Source organism: Eucyclogobius newberryi, unplaced genomic scaffold (assembly GCF_026437365.1).
Source record: "Eucyclogobius newberryi isolate DKJ021-1_F unplaced genomic scaffold, fEucNew1.0.hap1 SCAF_17, whole genome shotgun sequence".
Taxonomy (NCBI): Eukaryota; Metazoa; Chordata; class Actinopteri; order Gobiiformes; family Gobiidae; genus Eucyclogobius; species Eucyclogobius newberryi.
Window position 1 is genome coordinate 31,643,678 of NW_027315801.1, and position 15,446 is coordinate 31,659,123.

Below are 15,446 nucleotides of genomic sequence, written 5' to 3' on the forward strand. Positions count from 1 at the left end.
ATTGTGTCCTTGAGCAAGACAAGCGTAAAAAGTAAAAAGGATATTTTCCACCTGCTGTCATTTTGGCTCCATAAAGACAGTCCTGACCTGCAGGCGACAGTATATTGGAGTCATTCTGTATTCTTCTGAGACTGAGCCAGGTATGTACAGTAACGTCTGACAGGTTAAAGAGGATATCAACCAGAATTACATCTTGTTAAATCAATATTAAGAGCTCATAAAGACACATGGAGGCTCAGTCCTGCAGCCCAGAGTCCTGACCCTCTGCCCACTGCTCGCACTCATTAAACCAGCTGTCATCGCCTCACAAATCTGCCGCTACACCCAAACCTGTGGCTACGAGAGGGCACCGGCGACACTGCCAGGCAAAAGGTGTCAAAGAAACGAAGATTTGAGTTGCGGGGGAAAAAAGCTTCGTCAGGGTCAGAACGGAGCCAAAAATAAACAAAGGCAGTGTCAGCAGTCGTTTCACTTCACGTGCAGTTATGCGCTGGAAGGTGAACTGTGAGGGAGGAAGGATTACGCTCCAACTATGCTTTTTGTCGATGCATACTCCCAATTTGTTAATCCAAGCCTAGTTTAGATACTTTAAACCTCATATCGTCATCAAATTGATTAAGCATTAGTTAATTTAAACTGCAGTTGTTCTTGTGCTGCCTTCGTTAACTAGTTATTAAATGTTAAAAAGTCTGTAACAGCATTTCTTGGGTATGTCGGCAACCTTGCTAACAGACAAACAGACAAATGCCGAAATCATAAAGACCGATTAATTCACTCAAAACCAAGTCTCGAGAAATACGTTTGGATTCTGGGTCAATGGCGGCTGAACTTTTACAAAACAAATGAAACCGGAGCAACCACTTCCTCAGCAAATGGACATCTTAAGGATCAACATCAGACTTAAATTATATCCGCGCACAATATCAGGAGAAATATGCGCCGTAATATCCAATATCTTTGCAAAATATTATGCTGTGGGCTTTAACATTTGAATTCCTCTGAGGATATTAAAACATTTTTATGCATTAAAAAGGCAAACAATGAATGTATCCAGATGAATGATGTGGACTCTCATCCATTTTAACCTTATTTTATACTGTGAGCCATAATACATGCACTTTTGACCGTATCTTCTTTGCAGAGTACAATCCAAGCTGATTCAGAGTTTAAAAGGAATGAAAATGCAATGTGTGTTTGATTATCAAATTAGTCAAGACTCACTTTAAATCGGGGATAGCAAGAGGAAGCGCGACTAAAGCTAAATTGAACTGACTTCACAGGACTGCAATCTACAATTCTGGATGAACGGACCCTAAACGACATCAAGCTTCAAGGCTTCAGCTTCAAACTCCTGAGAACAACTACAGGACGTCTTTGTAGCTTGTGAAAAGGAGCACTCACATCATAAATTAATTACATCTCAGTTAAACACAAGGGTATAACTGAACAGAACTACAATCTTTTCAAAGCGTAAACAACCTTTATGAACTGCACCATAAAGTTTTAAGGCAGTGGTCGTTTTACCCGCCAAACCTGAAACTAAAGACGACGTTCTCTGAAGCTATTGTCGAAAACACAATCTCAAAAGAAACGGAAATGTGTTCGGTGGAATACTTCACATCACGGTGCAAATGAAACTAGGGTAAACAGCCCATTGTAGCTCGTCTACAGGAAATGACTCAAGTGTTATCACAACATAACATTTTAATCAGTAGCTATGAACAGACGGACGATAGGCCGCACCCACCGCGTGTCTTCTGATGGCCTTTGTCTCAGCTCTTTCTCTGGGGACTTCATGGGCTGTGACTACAAGACAAGCAAAGGCCCAATTTGTTTCTACCAACCGAGCTCCTGCGGGAGATTTCTCTGTAACTTCTGCTGACTAATATGCAAAATCGTCTCCACACGTGATGTTATAACAAAAATAAAGCGGTGAGCTATTTCAGGATGTGTCCAGTAGTGACTGAAGGGGCAGAGAAAGTGTTTGACCTTTTGGAAACTTCATTGTATGAATACAGAGGGGTCCTGATGGCTGGTTTCCCATCAGGCTTTCCTGTGATGCAGGACTGGGCACTCAGACGTCCAACTAAAGCTGAAGACAAAGTGCCCCGAGTGCATCTAAACCAATAAACGTTTTGTTTTCACACCATCATACAATAATAGTGAAAATAAATCTAATGTACGGAATTAAAGGTGTAACTAAAAAGGTGGTGGATCTGATTTTTACCATTTTAAAACCACAAAAACAAATCTCGTTCATGTTAAACTCTCAGCATTGCTTACTTGGCTAATGCCTTCAGAGCATCCTAATTATTCACTGTAATTAGTTTATAAGTGCCTTTCACAACCTCTAAATTAGATGCAGACAGCACACAGTCTACTTTTCACTTGAATTGCTACTTTTACAATAAATCTGTACCGGGGTAAAACAGATTTAAACACATGAATATGAAAAAAGGGTAAATGCAGTACCAGTCTCAAAACATGTGTGAACAGTTAGCATGTAAAATTGTAGGACAGAGATTAAATTAGGGCTGGAAACTGCAATACATTTTCTGTTGACGCTCTGTTTTAAGTGTTTTTATTCATGTTTTACGTAGACACAAAGAAATGGGAATGTAAGACTTCTATTACAGCGGTCCAGTTGTCACCTCCCTGTAGCCTACGTGAAGTGTTTTGAAAAAGTCAAACCCAGGTTCAAGTGACTGCAGCCCCCTCCTGACAATTAGCACACCTATAGCAACTTTCTGCGTGGCTTCAACAGCAGCACGTTTGCCCTGAAAAGGCCACTTTCCAACACCGCGCAGTATTTCGCACACAACCCTTGACGTCGGACCGACCCGAATATCGGTCCCTCTCGCACAGTTCGCCGCGACTTCTCAGCACAACGGAGAAGTGGCCTCTGCTTTTGTGTCAAAGAGATGCTTGTTCTCCCACTGCTCGGCCATGAAAGCCAATTGGTCTTGCCATCGAGGTCTATTTATATGCACAAAGGCATTCTTCAGCATTAGTGCAGTCACATGGCGGCGCGCCCGGTGCGTATAGCCCTCTGATAGATTGGAAATACTCTTGCATTAGCATTTGACAGCAACGAGGAAACACAACACAATGTCAGTAAGGCTGTTCAATATTAATGCCAGGAGGAACGGAGACAAGGATGGAAACGTTAAACTAAATACATCCGAGCAAACTGCAGTTTCAATCAACCCATGCCAGGGATGTCAGGATTATTCAGTTCATCAACAATCGTGATTATTCAGGTCACAATATATTCACAAGAACTAAAAAATAATAATCGTGGAAATTTTAGAAGAAACTTTTTTTTTTTTAACTTATTAGTCCTATATCTAAAGCTTTTTCTTTCTTTTTTTGGTCATTTGGAAAATGTTACTTTGTAAAACTGGTCACAAACTTTATTATTATATGTTATTATATTATATTAGGGAATAATAACACAGACACAGACAATGGGAAGGAAAGTTGTTTGGTCAGAGTCTCATGCAGTAATTGTGATTAATCATTAAATAGAGGTGATATTCCATGTCCCCCGAGTTAGTTTCTGTGTCCGGAGAGCTGGTCGTCGATGCCCTTCACTCTGCACCAGCCCCTTACAGGTGGTGGTCCACGAGAGGACGGCCCCACGTCACTCGCTCGGACGTTGTTCACGAGTGAGGGAATGATGGAGCGTGAGATTGACAGACGGCTGCAGTGATGCGGTCGCTGCATCGACTGTTGTGGTGAAGAAGGAGCCGAAAGGCAAAGCTCTCGATTTACCGGTCACTCTACGTTCCTGCCCTCACCTATGGTCATGAGCTTCGGGTAATGACCGAAAGGACAAGATCGCGGATACAAACGGTCGAAATGAGTTTCATCCGCCGGGTGGCTGGGCGCTCCCTTAGAGATAAGGTGAGGAGCTCAGTCACACGGGAGGAGATCAGAGAACGTGTCCATCCAAAACATTTAACATTATTAAGTATAGACTGTAAATGAAAATTGTTGTAGTTATTGTAACACAAAAAAGGAGGAGGTACAATGTAGGCCCTGATAGAATAAAGTAAAATAAATTACAATTGCAAATCTATAAATCACCTCAAACCTTACTCATTGTTTGGATTTGACAAAGAACAAAACAGTGACTTTCCTGTAACGGTCAGCACTACAACAAACTTGGTTGAAGAGGCAGTTGCTTGACCTCGGAAACTTCCAAATCTCCAGCTGCTGCACAAGATAAGAAGCTTGGTGCTCACAAAAGAAATATTTGATTGTGGCGAGTACAAATTATACTGTAATTTTTCCATCTAATGCTCAATACCTTCTGTGCCTTGTTCTGACATGATGCAGCACGAACTCTAACTGCTGATGAACTGAGATCTTTCACTTACTGGAACTGATGTTTACCGAAGTGAAACTGCTGCTGCTGTTACTGTAAGTGCCATAAATGTGCATCAAGTATCAAAGCAACTGTCGCCACATACTCCTGCACGGGCTCTTGGAGACAACGTCAGAAGACAATTCACAAAGAAAAGACACCCCAAAATCGACCTCGAGTCCTCATCTGCCCCAAGGTCCAGTGCCAACCATAAACCGAGCTGTGGCATTTTTAAAAAGTGTCCAGGAGTGAACTCATCACGACTCATCTCAGCGTTTGGAAACTCAATAGCAGTTTTTATTGGCCAGATGATATTTCCTCATATTGATCAATCACAGTTTTCATTTTCATTTATCTTGTCTCATTAAGAAATTATCAATATTTATTCCCCAAAAGTTTGAACTCTTCTCCAATCCACATGCATTTACTGCAAGTTGGCTGTGGAACTCGTCATTAAAAAGACCTTGCTGATAATTAGAAATGATTGATGGTCGATCGAACTTTTTATTAATTGCACAGTCCTTCCTCAAACACAATGAATAAGGGCTGCACAATGTATTGCAAAAGTATCCATATCGCAGCATTTGCATGTGCAACAATCAATACCACAAAAAAGTAAATATATTGCAATGTTGCCATGGTCCTCCATCTGACAGAAATGTACAGTTCAACAGTTATTCAGTCTAAATTCGCCTTGATTTTGTTCTGTTTTTTGTCACTGTTAAGTTTTAATTTCAGACAGATTTTGACAAATACATTAAGGCATAAACACATTATTCGATATATTGTTGGAAATTTCAATACTTTCCAATATCAGCCCAACGTTGATAAAAACTCAACCAGCGACTGAAACTATGTCTCGCTTTAGGCACGTCTTGGGATCAACAGGTTCAAATGTGTCAGAGCAGTCAGACCTGGAGCTACATGGGTGAAGGCTTTATTCATAAGTTTATGGGGCAACCAAACCAAATGATGAATGAGTCCATCATCCGTGTCGGTGGCTCCGTTCATTCTTAACTCGGTGGTGAGTCACCGTTTGTTTCGCGCTCTCCAAAGCAGTAAACAGCTCTGACTAAAACTGGTTTTCTCACTTCGGTGGTGCTTGGATGTGCCCTGGAGATGAAGAAGACACACCTAAAAACCACTGAGTCACAGCGGCAGCCTTTTCAGCAGCCCGTAAACACGCTGTGTTCATTTGTACAGGACGCAGACGTGTGTTTACAGCGAGCGCTTTTAGCTAAACAAAACTTGGAGCTAAACAAGTGAAGAGGAGAATGTCGCCAAAGTCACTGAGGGTTTAAAAAGAGATGGATAAAGTCAAGTCTGGTCATTTAATCAAATCCTTTTATAGTCAAACGTGTGGCGAGTGTCAAATCGTGATAGGAACAGACAATAGCTATACCACTATTTTGAAATGTTGGCAGGGCTACAAAATAAAGTTGTAGTTTAAGTTAACAAATTAAAACCTTTTCCTTCTGTAAAACCATAATTAACTGTATTTTCCATAATAGGATATAATTTTTTCTACTTTTTATGATAAATAAACTTGCTTCATCACTCAACCATTTCTTTTTTTTTTTTTCATATAAAACACAAAACAGAGAGCAATAGACACACGGAACATTTACAGAAACTAAATCACCCCACATTAAACTCAATAGAGGTCCCCCCCTAGTCCAAGGTCAGTTACATTGGTCCAAATGGGATTTTTCATATTTCTGTATGTCCATTATAATGTCGGTCCAGTCCTTGATCGTAGGTGTAGTTTGTGTCATCCATTTATTGTGTCCATGGCAGCAGATTTAAGGCCCAAATACATTCTGAAATCAAATCACTCATTAATTTCCATTTGAAATAGATACATCTCAATATATCAAGACATCTTATACAATAAAACATTACTGATATCACTGATGCCATCCATAAATCTGAGCCTGTATTTGAACAGTGACTTCTATAAAAAAAAAAAAAATCAGCCGGTCTCAAACTTCATCAAGCAAACTTATCGACAGGTAAAACAACTCTCAACAAAACTACAGCAGAAGTAAAGCAGGTCCATGACCCACTGCCTGTTTGTTTCATAAGTCACCTTAGAAATGGACAGACAAAAAGACGGCTCTGCATGTATGGTTTCCTTTTCGAGAGTCAAATATCTGTTGTATCTAGACTGAAGATTATTTGGAAGTGCCCGTTTGGCTTCACTGATCTGAAGTATAAAGGAAGCAATTTTGTTACTCCCACACATCAGGTACGTCTCAGTTTTGTTCACTAGCCTCCTTGAGCCCTTAACCTTATCCTTTTTGTAGCAGAACAAGTTTTAAAAAGGTTGACTTTTCTTCTATTAGGGACGAATAAGCACTCACACCAGCCTTATCCTTTTTGCCAATCACGGTACGTTAGCCCTTTTATTTTCCATCCACATGCCATTTGTTAAGAACTATTTTATATTGTAATTAATTGTAAGTCATTTCCCTTGTTGATCCACAACGTTTGTTTAAGTCTAATCAATCACAATTATGGAAAAGAAAAAGACAATTGGAAACCACCAACCCCTCACCTCAGAGGCATTTACAGATGAGGAATTGAAGAGAAGTGAATAGTAACAATTGAAGCAGAGGGTGTCCTGTATTTATAGAAGACATGTAAATGTTGCAGCCCCCTACAGGCCTGGAGGAAGGACAGCATCACTCACAGACACATTTGCACTGAAACATGTCCCGGCGGCGCACAAACTCGGGAGACCTTTGCCAAAACTGTCCAACCATCTGCTTCGGCCTCGGGCTTTGGCTCTGGAGATGACCTACTGAAAACACCAACAGCCCAATACAATGATGCTTTATTGATATTTGACAATTCACATTTTCAAATCCGCTACTCCGTCCAACAAGGCCCAGGTTTGGATCATTTGCAACCTTTTCATGTTTTTTTTACTCTGGTTAGCTCAGGGTTGAATAATCTGAAAATAACATAACAAATATGTAAAGAAAATCAAGATATTCATAAGGTATTCAGTAACAAACATGTAGATAATGATATCAAAATAAATAGTTATGAAATTGAAAGAGTCAATTATATTAAGTTTCTTGGAGTGATCATAGATTGCAAAATTTCATGGAAAACACATATACAAAATGTACTGAAAAAAAGTGTCAAAAACTATTGCAATTTTATACAAATTGCAGTATATTTTGAACAAAAATGCCTTATATTTACTTTACTGTTCTCTCATTACTCCATATTTAACATATGGTATTGAGATCTGGGGAAACACATACAAAACTAGAAGCAAACCAATTTTCATTCTACAAAAAAAGGCCATTAGACTGATCAATCATGCATCTTATAACTCGCCGAGTCACCCTTTGTTCATTCAATCTAAACTTTTAACATTTTATGATTTGGTAGACCTGTATACTGCTAAATTTATGTATTTAGTTAAATGTAATCAAGTCCCTACATCATTGAGGATAAAGTTTACCCAGAGGGAAAGTAAATATAATTTAAGGGGAACGTGTATATTTGACAGACCTTATGTGAGAACAACGCTGAGGGAACATTGTTTGTCAAGTAAAGGAGTTAAATTATGGAACAATTGTTGCGATGAATTAAAAAATGCCATTTCTTTATTTCTGTTTAAAAGGATCTTTAAGGAAACAATCATAGAAAAATATTTAGCAGAATGAAAATGCAGCTTTGTTATAATACCTTGAATGCTTGTGGAGGATACTTGTGAGCAGACTGTCCAGTATTATGTAGTGTTGTTTTTGTTGATGAACTGTTGCTTGTGAACTATAAAATGTCCACCAATGTTGAGCGTTTGAGAGAAGGGTAGGCACAATAAGCCTTGGCTTCTGCCTACACCTGGTCAAAAAACATTAATATATCTCGAATTTAGTTTTGTGCTTGAATGTTGAGCATCTTTTGTTTTGTTTTTGACCAAACCACAATAAAGTAAAAGAAAAGATCAAAAACAAATAAAAATGACTTCCAATATTATTTTCATGAACATGTTCCCCCAAACTCTGAACTCTGATCCAAACCACACGCATTTACTCACACTGGATTGACTACGGAAGTCACAATTAAAAAGACCCGATGTGATCATTGGCGATCTTGATTCAAATGTTCTTTTTTTTTTATTTAAATGTTTTTTTTCTCTCAATACAATTCATAGTAGTGTCAACGTGTGCACCAAGCATGACCAATACAGTGACAACAAATGAGTCGGGCAAGATGAAGATCAATATTTCAACATTAGTAGTGGTGGTCATTGAATTGGACGCGGCTTTGACCAATTTAGATTTACAGTCCAAGACCAAATTAGATTTACAATCCAAGAGCAAAAGGGGAAAATGCATTCCTCTTTCCTTCTATTCAATTTACCCCAGTGTGGACGATGACTCAAACAATTGCACGAAAGCTCCAAATAAACTAATTCTTCACAGGGCATGGATGTTTGTGCGAGTGGTCCGGTTGTTGAAAGGGCCATGCTCTGATTACCATAAATAGTATGAATGAGCGCCGCTCCGTGATCGAGTGGATAGCGCAGCAGCAGCAGCGCAGGTTCGATTTGGGCTCGTGACAATTTGCTGCATGTCCTTTCCCCTCTCATCCCCGTTCCACACTGTCCCGTCCCGTCTAAGAAAGCCCAAAGTCACAACTTAAATGTAATCACTTACACTTATCAGCCATCCTTTACTAACTGTCTGACTGCAGATTTGTTGACTTGGTTTATGGTTCATATCTCTTGAATTATTGAGCCTGTCCACATGAAACAAAAACTGGCACAAAGCTCAACATCTTTGTCAGCACAAGCAAACAAAAGTGATTATTTTTTTCTTCTTCTTCGTTTGTGGACCCAAGCTTTGACAGATATGGTTCAAGATTTAAGAAGTATAACAGTGGATCTCTCCGTTATAGAGACCCGATCACATTTAGAGTTTGTCCCTCCCAACTGAGTATTTCATTATATTTATTTATTGGATGCCCATTAGTCAGACTATTCTCCCTGAGGTCCAAGTGAGTGAGTGCTTGTCTGCAGATGATTACAACAAGTACATTCAATTCTACGGCTGCAACAATGAATCGAATAATCGTGACTAGTCGTATTTTGATCATCGTAATCATTTTCTGGACTGCACAGAATCTAACGCACAAATGAAAATACTTGATATGACAAAGGCAGTGGCATTGTTAAGTCAAAAGGTCAAAGAAGAATCAAGCATTCCTGATATTCATCAATAATTCACTTTATTTCTAAATATTTTAAACCTAGAAGTTGCCAGTAACAGAGATAATGGTTTGACAAATCAGAAAATGAATTACTGACGAGCTCAAATTTGTTCTGCGTACACTTCTTGTATCTGAATGACAGTCTATGGCTATAAAATAATTGTTAGTTGCAGCTCGATTAAAATCCACACGACGCTCAAAAACATCTGACGTAGAAAAAAAACAAGAAACACTGATTATTGCCAATGACTTCATGGACGTTTGACAGCATACTTTTCATACTTGTCATCACTTCACAGCTATAATGTCGTCATTCATCTCCAAGTATAAAAAAATCATCTTCAAATCTCCACCCAAAAACAAAAAGCTCCTTATCCGATTCATTAATAATGCATGGACAGAGGAAATATGTTTTTGCAGCGCGCGCCTGGTTAGGCTGGGTCTCGTGAGCCTGCAGAGCCTGAGGGACGGGGGCTGCCGAGGGTTTTTACTCCAGTATGAACAAACAGAGAAGAGGTCAAATGTAGGGCAGCGCAATATCTCATGGCAGGAGGTGTTTAAAGGAGAGCTGGGCAATATATGGAAATTTAGATTAGTCGTTTTGAAGACATGTAAATTGAACATATGCATCGAGCATCTCGTTTAGCCAAGAAATTGCAACAAAGAGCGCTGATTAAACAACGGGGGAAAAAGATAAGTCGTAAACTTTTAAATAAGGGAATAAGAGGTGATATTTCTGCAATTTTGTGATGAATTGTACTGAAATTACACATTTGTCTGATGATTAAACCTCAACTCATGAGTTTAGAGACACGTTTTAACACATTTTGGTTGGATTGACATCGAATATTGTTCTCGGGATGCTCCAAAAGAATATGGAGGTATACATTTTTTTGTCAATTTTGCACACCCCTTAAAAAATAAAAATAATAATCAATCAATTTAACAAGAGATATTGTTTTGCATTTCCCCCACTATAAAGATAAGAGAACCACATAAAGGCACTCTCATCTCATCATCATTAGGGGAAGAACATGCAAAATAAGTAACTTTTTAATAGGGCTGAACAATATATTGCAATTGAATCAAGATGCAATTCTCAAATCGCAAATGCTGCAATTATATTAGATGATGGAGTGTCCTTTGTCAACAACTGACAGTATAACAGTAACTTAAATCCAAGCTCCTGGTCACAGCCGTCCCATCATCGTTCACGTTTAGTTTGGGGTCGTCAACACTGAAGGCCCGTTAAAAGTTGCACCACGGACATGACCTTTCACCCCCGTCCCAGCTGAGAGTCGCCCCGTACGCTCCGCACGACGTCACCTTCCTCGCGTTGGACCCGTCAAACCGCCGCCCCTCCCTCTCTTCCTTCAGAGGCGCAAACACAAAGCGCCGGTTCAAATGAATGGCCTAAATGGCTGCAGCGGCCCGGACCAGCTCAAAGCTCCTCATTGTGTCCCCATGGTCACCGGGGGCTCACACAACTCGCCTGTGTTTAAGAGGCCATTTGGCAGGCCACTGTTCTGATCCGAGCAACGCCACAACAAGCATCTCCACTCGCTGTGAGGGGCCAGTTATGGACTCCACGCCTGAGGTAAAACTGCACTGAAAGAGGAACTAAAGTGGATAAACGAGCAGCATGAACTGCCCAAACAGAATATAGAGCGATAAAATGAGCAAAAGCAAAAGGAGTCAAGAGTCATATCACAGGAGTGTTCCGACAGTAAAACCCACACGTGTCCATGGGCAGAGGCGGATTCTGAGGAGCTGTACTTTGCTCGAGTCATATTTGAGTACCGGTACTTTGATTCCACTACATTTCAAGGATTTAATATAATACTTTCTACTCCATTACATTTAGAAAATAAATAAATCAATAAAAAGGTTCAAAATACTTTTTGGTGCAGATTTCCATTTCTTTTGTCCCATTTAAAGCCTCATGCATCTCACTCCAGAGACTTGATGAGTGCAGATGTACAGATTCATGACAGAGGAGGTTTCCCCCTGTACAGTTTGTCTATTAGGGGCATTAGCAATACCTGCAGTTCTTCAAACAAGCTTTAAGCTGGCGTATTCGTGTTTTTGTTTTGGAGATAGTACAAATCCATTCTAACCAAACATGTCCCTTGTGTCTTTCTAATCTTTTACAACATTCTTCATTCGACATTCAGTCTTAGTGGATGGACTGAACAGGATAAATACAAAATGCAATTTGCATCTTCTATTTAAAAGTTTCTTTAAAATTACTCATAAAAGTTTTTTTTTTATTTCTAGAGTGAATATTATAATTTGGTATATTCACTTTTCAGCCAAAAAACAAGCTAAAATAAAAGCATGTTTTATACACGTTTTCCATAGACATTGTGCATTTAGCTCCAATATTCCAAAGTATGGTATACAACGTATCCATCTGCATGGAGAATGTTCCAAAGTATTGCTTTAATTTTCTGTGTCCATGGAATTACGCAGGTGACTTTCCACCATCAGAAGGTCACATACTGTGCGGCGCCTTTATACAATAATTAGACTGAACTATTTTTACTTATTTGACCAGATCCATCTATACTTTTAGTCAAGTAATGAAATGCAGTACTCTGGTATGAAAGCTGTGGTTTCTGGACTCAAAGTGGCATCGTCCCACTACAGACATTGGCCATTAGCCTTTTCACTGCATCACGGCGGTCATTTCCTGAATGACAAACGCAGCAGATTATCAGCGGTGAGGGGTCGCGGCTCAGAGTGGTTTGCATTTGTCTTGTCGGCGAGGGGAATGTGGCCCAGGTGTCGTTGAGCTGCCACTGACGTGCCGCTGAGTGGTCACACAGGACGGGCCGGCAGCTGCTCCCTCTTAAGGGCGGGACCAGGCTCTGCTGCAGGGAATCATTTATATTTGTGAACACAGCAAATAGACACATCCATCACATTAGTTAAAGGCATGGCACCAAATCTGAACCAAGGCACACGATTGTATCAAAAAGGAATTTGTTCCCAATGGTGATGCGACGTGGTGAAATAAGAATAATATAATAAAATACCCTACATAGATGAATTGTAGACGTTGTAGAAGTTCTATTCAAAGCCCAGAGCATGATGTCACAAAACATATATTATAGCCAATGTTACAGATATATTGAGGCAAGATAATGGTTTTGTAAAGCTGCTCATTTTCCTCTAAAATATCCAAATAACTGTCATATATTCCAAAGCATTAAGACTTAAAATGTTACCCTACATGTCTTTATGTTGGCTGCTCTGATAAACAACGTTCCATACCTTCACTTGATCTGAAAGTATTATTCTAGACTATTCAATTAAGTGTAAAGGTCAATAGAGGTCAAAAAGCCCAAAAATAATATCACAATTGTCTCAGCAACAGACCACAATGCTTTATCACGGTTCATGTACATTTCCATCTTTATAATGGCTTTACGGGGAAACTTGAGCCACGTGGTGCTTCAGAGTTCACACGTCACTGCGATTGGTTAAATCCACCTGTCACTCAGAGCCTTGCAGAGGCTGACCAATAGGAGTGGGTGGGAAACGGGGCCGTGTTTATAGCATAGTGGTCCGTTAAACTCCACAATGCTACAAACAGAAGCAGTGAGTCACGATATGACGGTTTCAGCAAAGTGCACATCGTCTCAGGATCAGATCTCAGTTTCTATCACCGCATCGCTCAGCCCTAAAGTCACACACGGCAAACAATATCATAAGACTTCAGATACATCACAGTTACAAACGACATCCCATTGTCCTTTTGAATGTCATGAAATCGATTACTTTCTCCAACTATCATAAGAAAAAAAGATAAGCTAGAGCTGATTACAAAGAAGAAGATCAGAAACTTGCAGCGTGATCTTCCAAACATAATGTGATCAATTCACTTTATGTGTGATACTTGAACCTCACCCAAGTTATTCACAGACACTTTCAGCACACATTATGGACATAATAATATCATCTGAATATTGGTTATCAGGTTAATCAAATAATATGACTGAGATACTAGTTTTGTCAATATTGCAGACCCCTGGACATGAATGATCCGTATTAAAAGTCTGAGATATGGCGTTTATTAAGGGGTGGCTGTACCGTTAAAAGGCCATTACTTGAGCAGACAATGTAATAACTGTGACGTGAACATCTTTAACATCTTTAACATCTTTAGACAGTTTAAATTGCTTCGGTTTTTGCATATGTCAAGTCATCTTCTTTGGAAATGTGGTTATTACACATCATGCTGCTGCTGCTGCTGCTGCTGCTTCTCTTTTTTCGGTCTCACGCACATAAAAAGATGTTGACATTAGGGATGTCCCAATATCAAGTTTAAGTGAGAAACCAAACAACAGGGAAATCTTTCATTTTCTTTCATTCCCGTTGTAGAACATGTTACAATTCCTCAAGGTTGTGACCAACTTTCTCAAATAATGAATAATAAAGTAAAGTGTAACATAAACAGCCAGACTTGCTTCTAAACGCATCACAATTTAAATATGTTTAGTTCTTATGAGTGTATTAAGATCGTAATAATCACAATCGATCTAATCATCTTGACATACTAAATTGACATTGACCACCAAGAAGAGAGACTGTGAGAATTTGGCAATGACTTAATACAAGCAGCAGAGTGTGTCTATAATTAGAGTAATAACAGGCTTACACAGGGAACACCTCAGTAACCAACCATTCCCTTATCAGTGAGGAACTGTGAACTTAATGTTAGCAGAGCTGCAGTTCATATCAGCCTCCACCTTTGTATAACAGCAGAACAGATGAGTGTCCAGCATTATGCCTCACAATTAGTCACACCGAGTCACTCACACAGCAATTAACCAATATATATATATATATATATATATATATATATATATATATATATATATATATATAAAAGGAGTGGTGCACAAGTCAAGAGCCATGTCTAACCAGAGGTCAAGAGCACCACATTCACCCCAGACGAGGCTAACATGCTGAAGATGACAGGGGAAGGGTCAAACTCTTCACAAGACCCTGACTCTGGCCATTTTTCTTCTGTTACACCGCACAAAGCCCGGGTCTGAACACGAAATGACACGTCAATTCAGAACCTCTGACAAAGAAACGTGTGGTTAAAGCTGTGCGAGAGGCAACAAAGCCAAGAAGACACAAGGTAGATGCAAAACAAAGCCTGTACAATGCTGCATGTCATGATCATGCTTTGCTAGCTCCTGTGCCCACACCACATCCTGCTTTAGCACAGAATAAGCTAAGTGCTGGTTCAAAACGTGCACAAAGAAGAGTGAGATGGAGGAAAAGGGTCGGTTTGGAGTGAGCGCGGACAGTTGGGATTGAAAGCCCTAGCATCCCCCTCCTTTACCTTCAGACAGCTCCAGGTCCAACTCCGCCAATTGGTCCCTAACCTCTTTTGGCAGGGCGGATAGATCCACGCCGCGGTCCGCCATGGCTGCGCCGCCGAACGCGACTCCCGAGCGGATCAGAAGACGCTGCGCTCGCGGTGGAGGATGTGGGAAAATAAAAAATAGAGGCGCCCTCCCTCAGGACGCGAAGCAGGCATCAGAGTGGGAGAGACAGTCCGTCCGCACGGCTGGTCCCTCCGCCATAATGGGGAAACTCACCACGGCCCCACGGCGGCGGTCACGTGACAGGCCCGAACGACGGCTCCTCGAGTTCAGCTCAGATGCGGCAGCGCCTCCTGTCGGCGAGTTAGCGGCGGTGCACCCATAATTACACCCGTAATGTCATAGATCCATGAGGTGCACGCGCTTCACGGAGCTACTCTTAGAGCTTTGTGACTGCAATTTCAAAATATGTGTATATTAGTCTATCTATCTTTGATCTTATT

The 15,446-nt window shown here is 40.3% G+C and overlaps 2 protein-coding genes across 5 annotated transcripts in view; one reads left to right on the top strand and one right to left on the bottom strand.

The window, feature by feature from the left end:
• dip2ba (disco-interacting protein 2 homolog Ba) overlaps positions 1 to 15,234 on the bottom strand; it is a 43,054-nt gene extending 27,820 nt beyond the window's left edge. For both annotated transcript variants that reach the window (XM_072450054.1, XM_072450053.1), the window contains exon 1: positions 14,961 to 15,234. In XM_072450054.1, coding sequence (XP_072306155.1) covers positions 14,961 to 15,045 — 85 coding nt within the window. In that variant the 5' untranslated portion in view covers positions 15,046 to 15,234. The remainder of the gene's footprint in view (positions 1 to 14,960) is intronic.
• The window catches only part of rpl10a (ribosomal protein L10a), a 216,846-nt gene that overhangs the window by 97,250 nt on the left and 104,150 nt on the right, over positions 1 to 15,446 (top strand). The gene's annotated exons all lie outside the window — the stretch shown is intronic.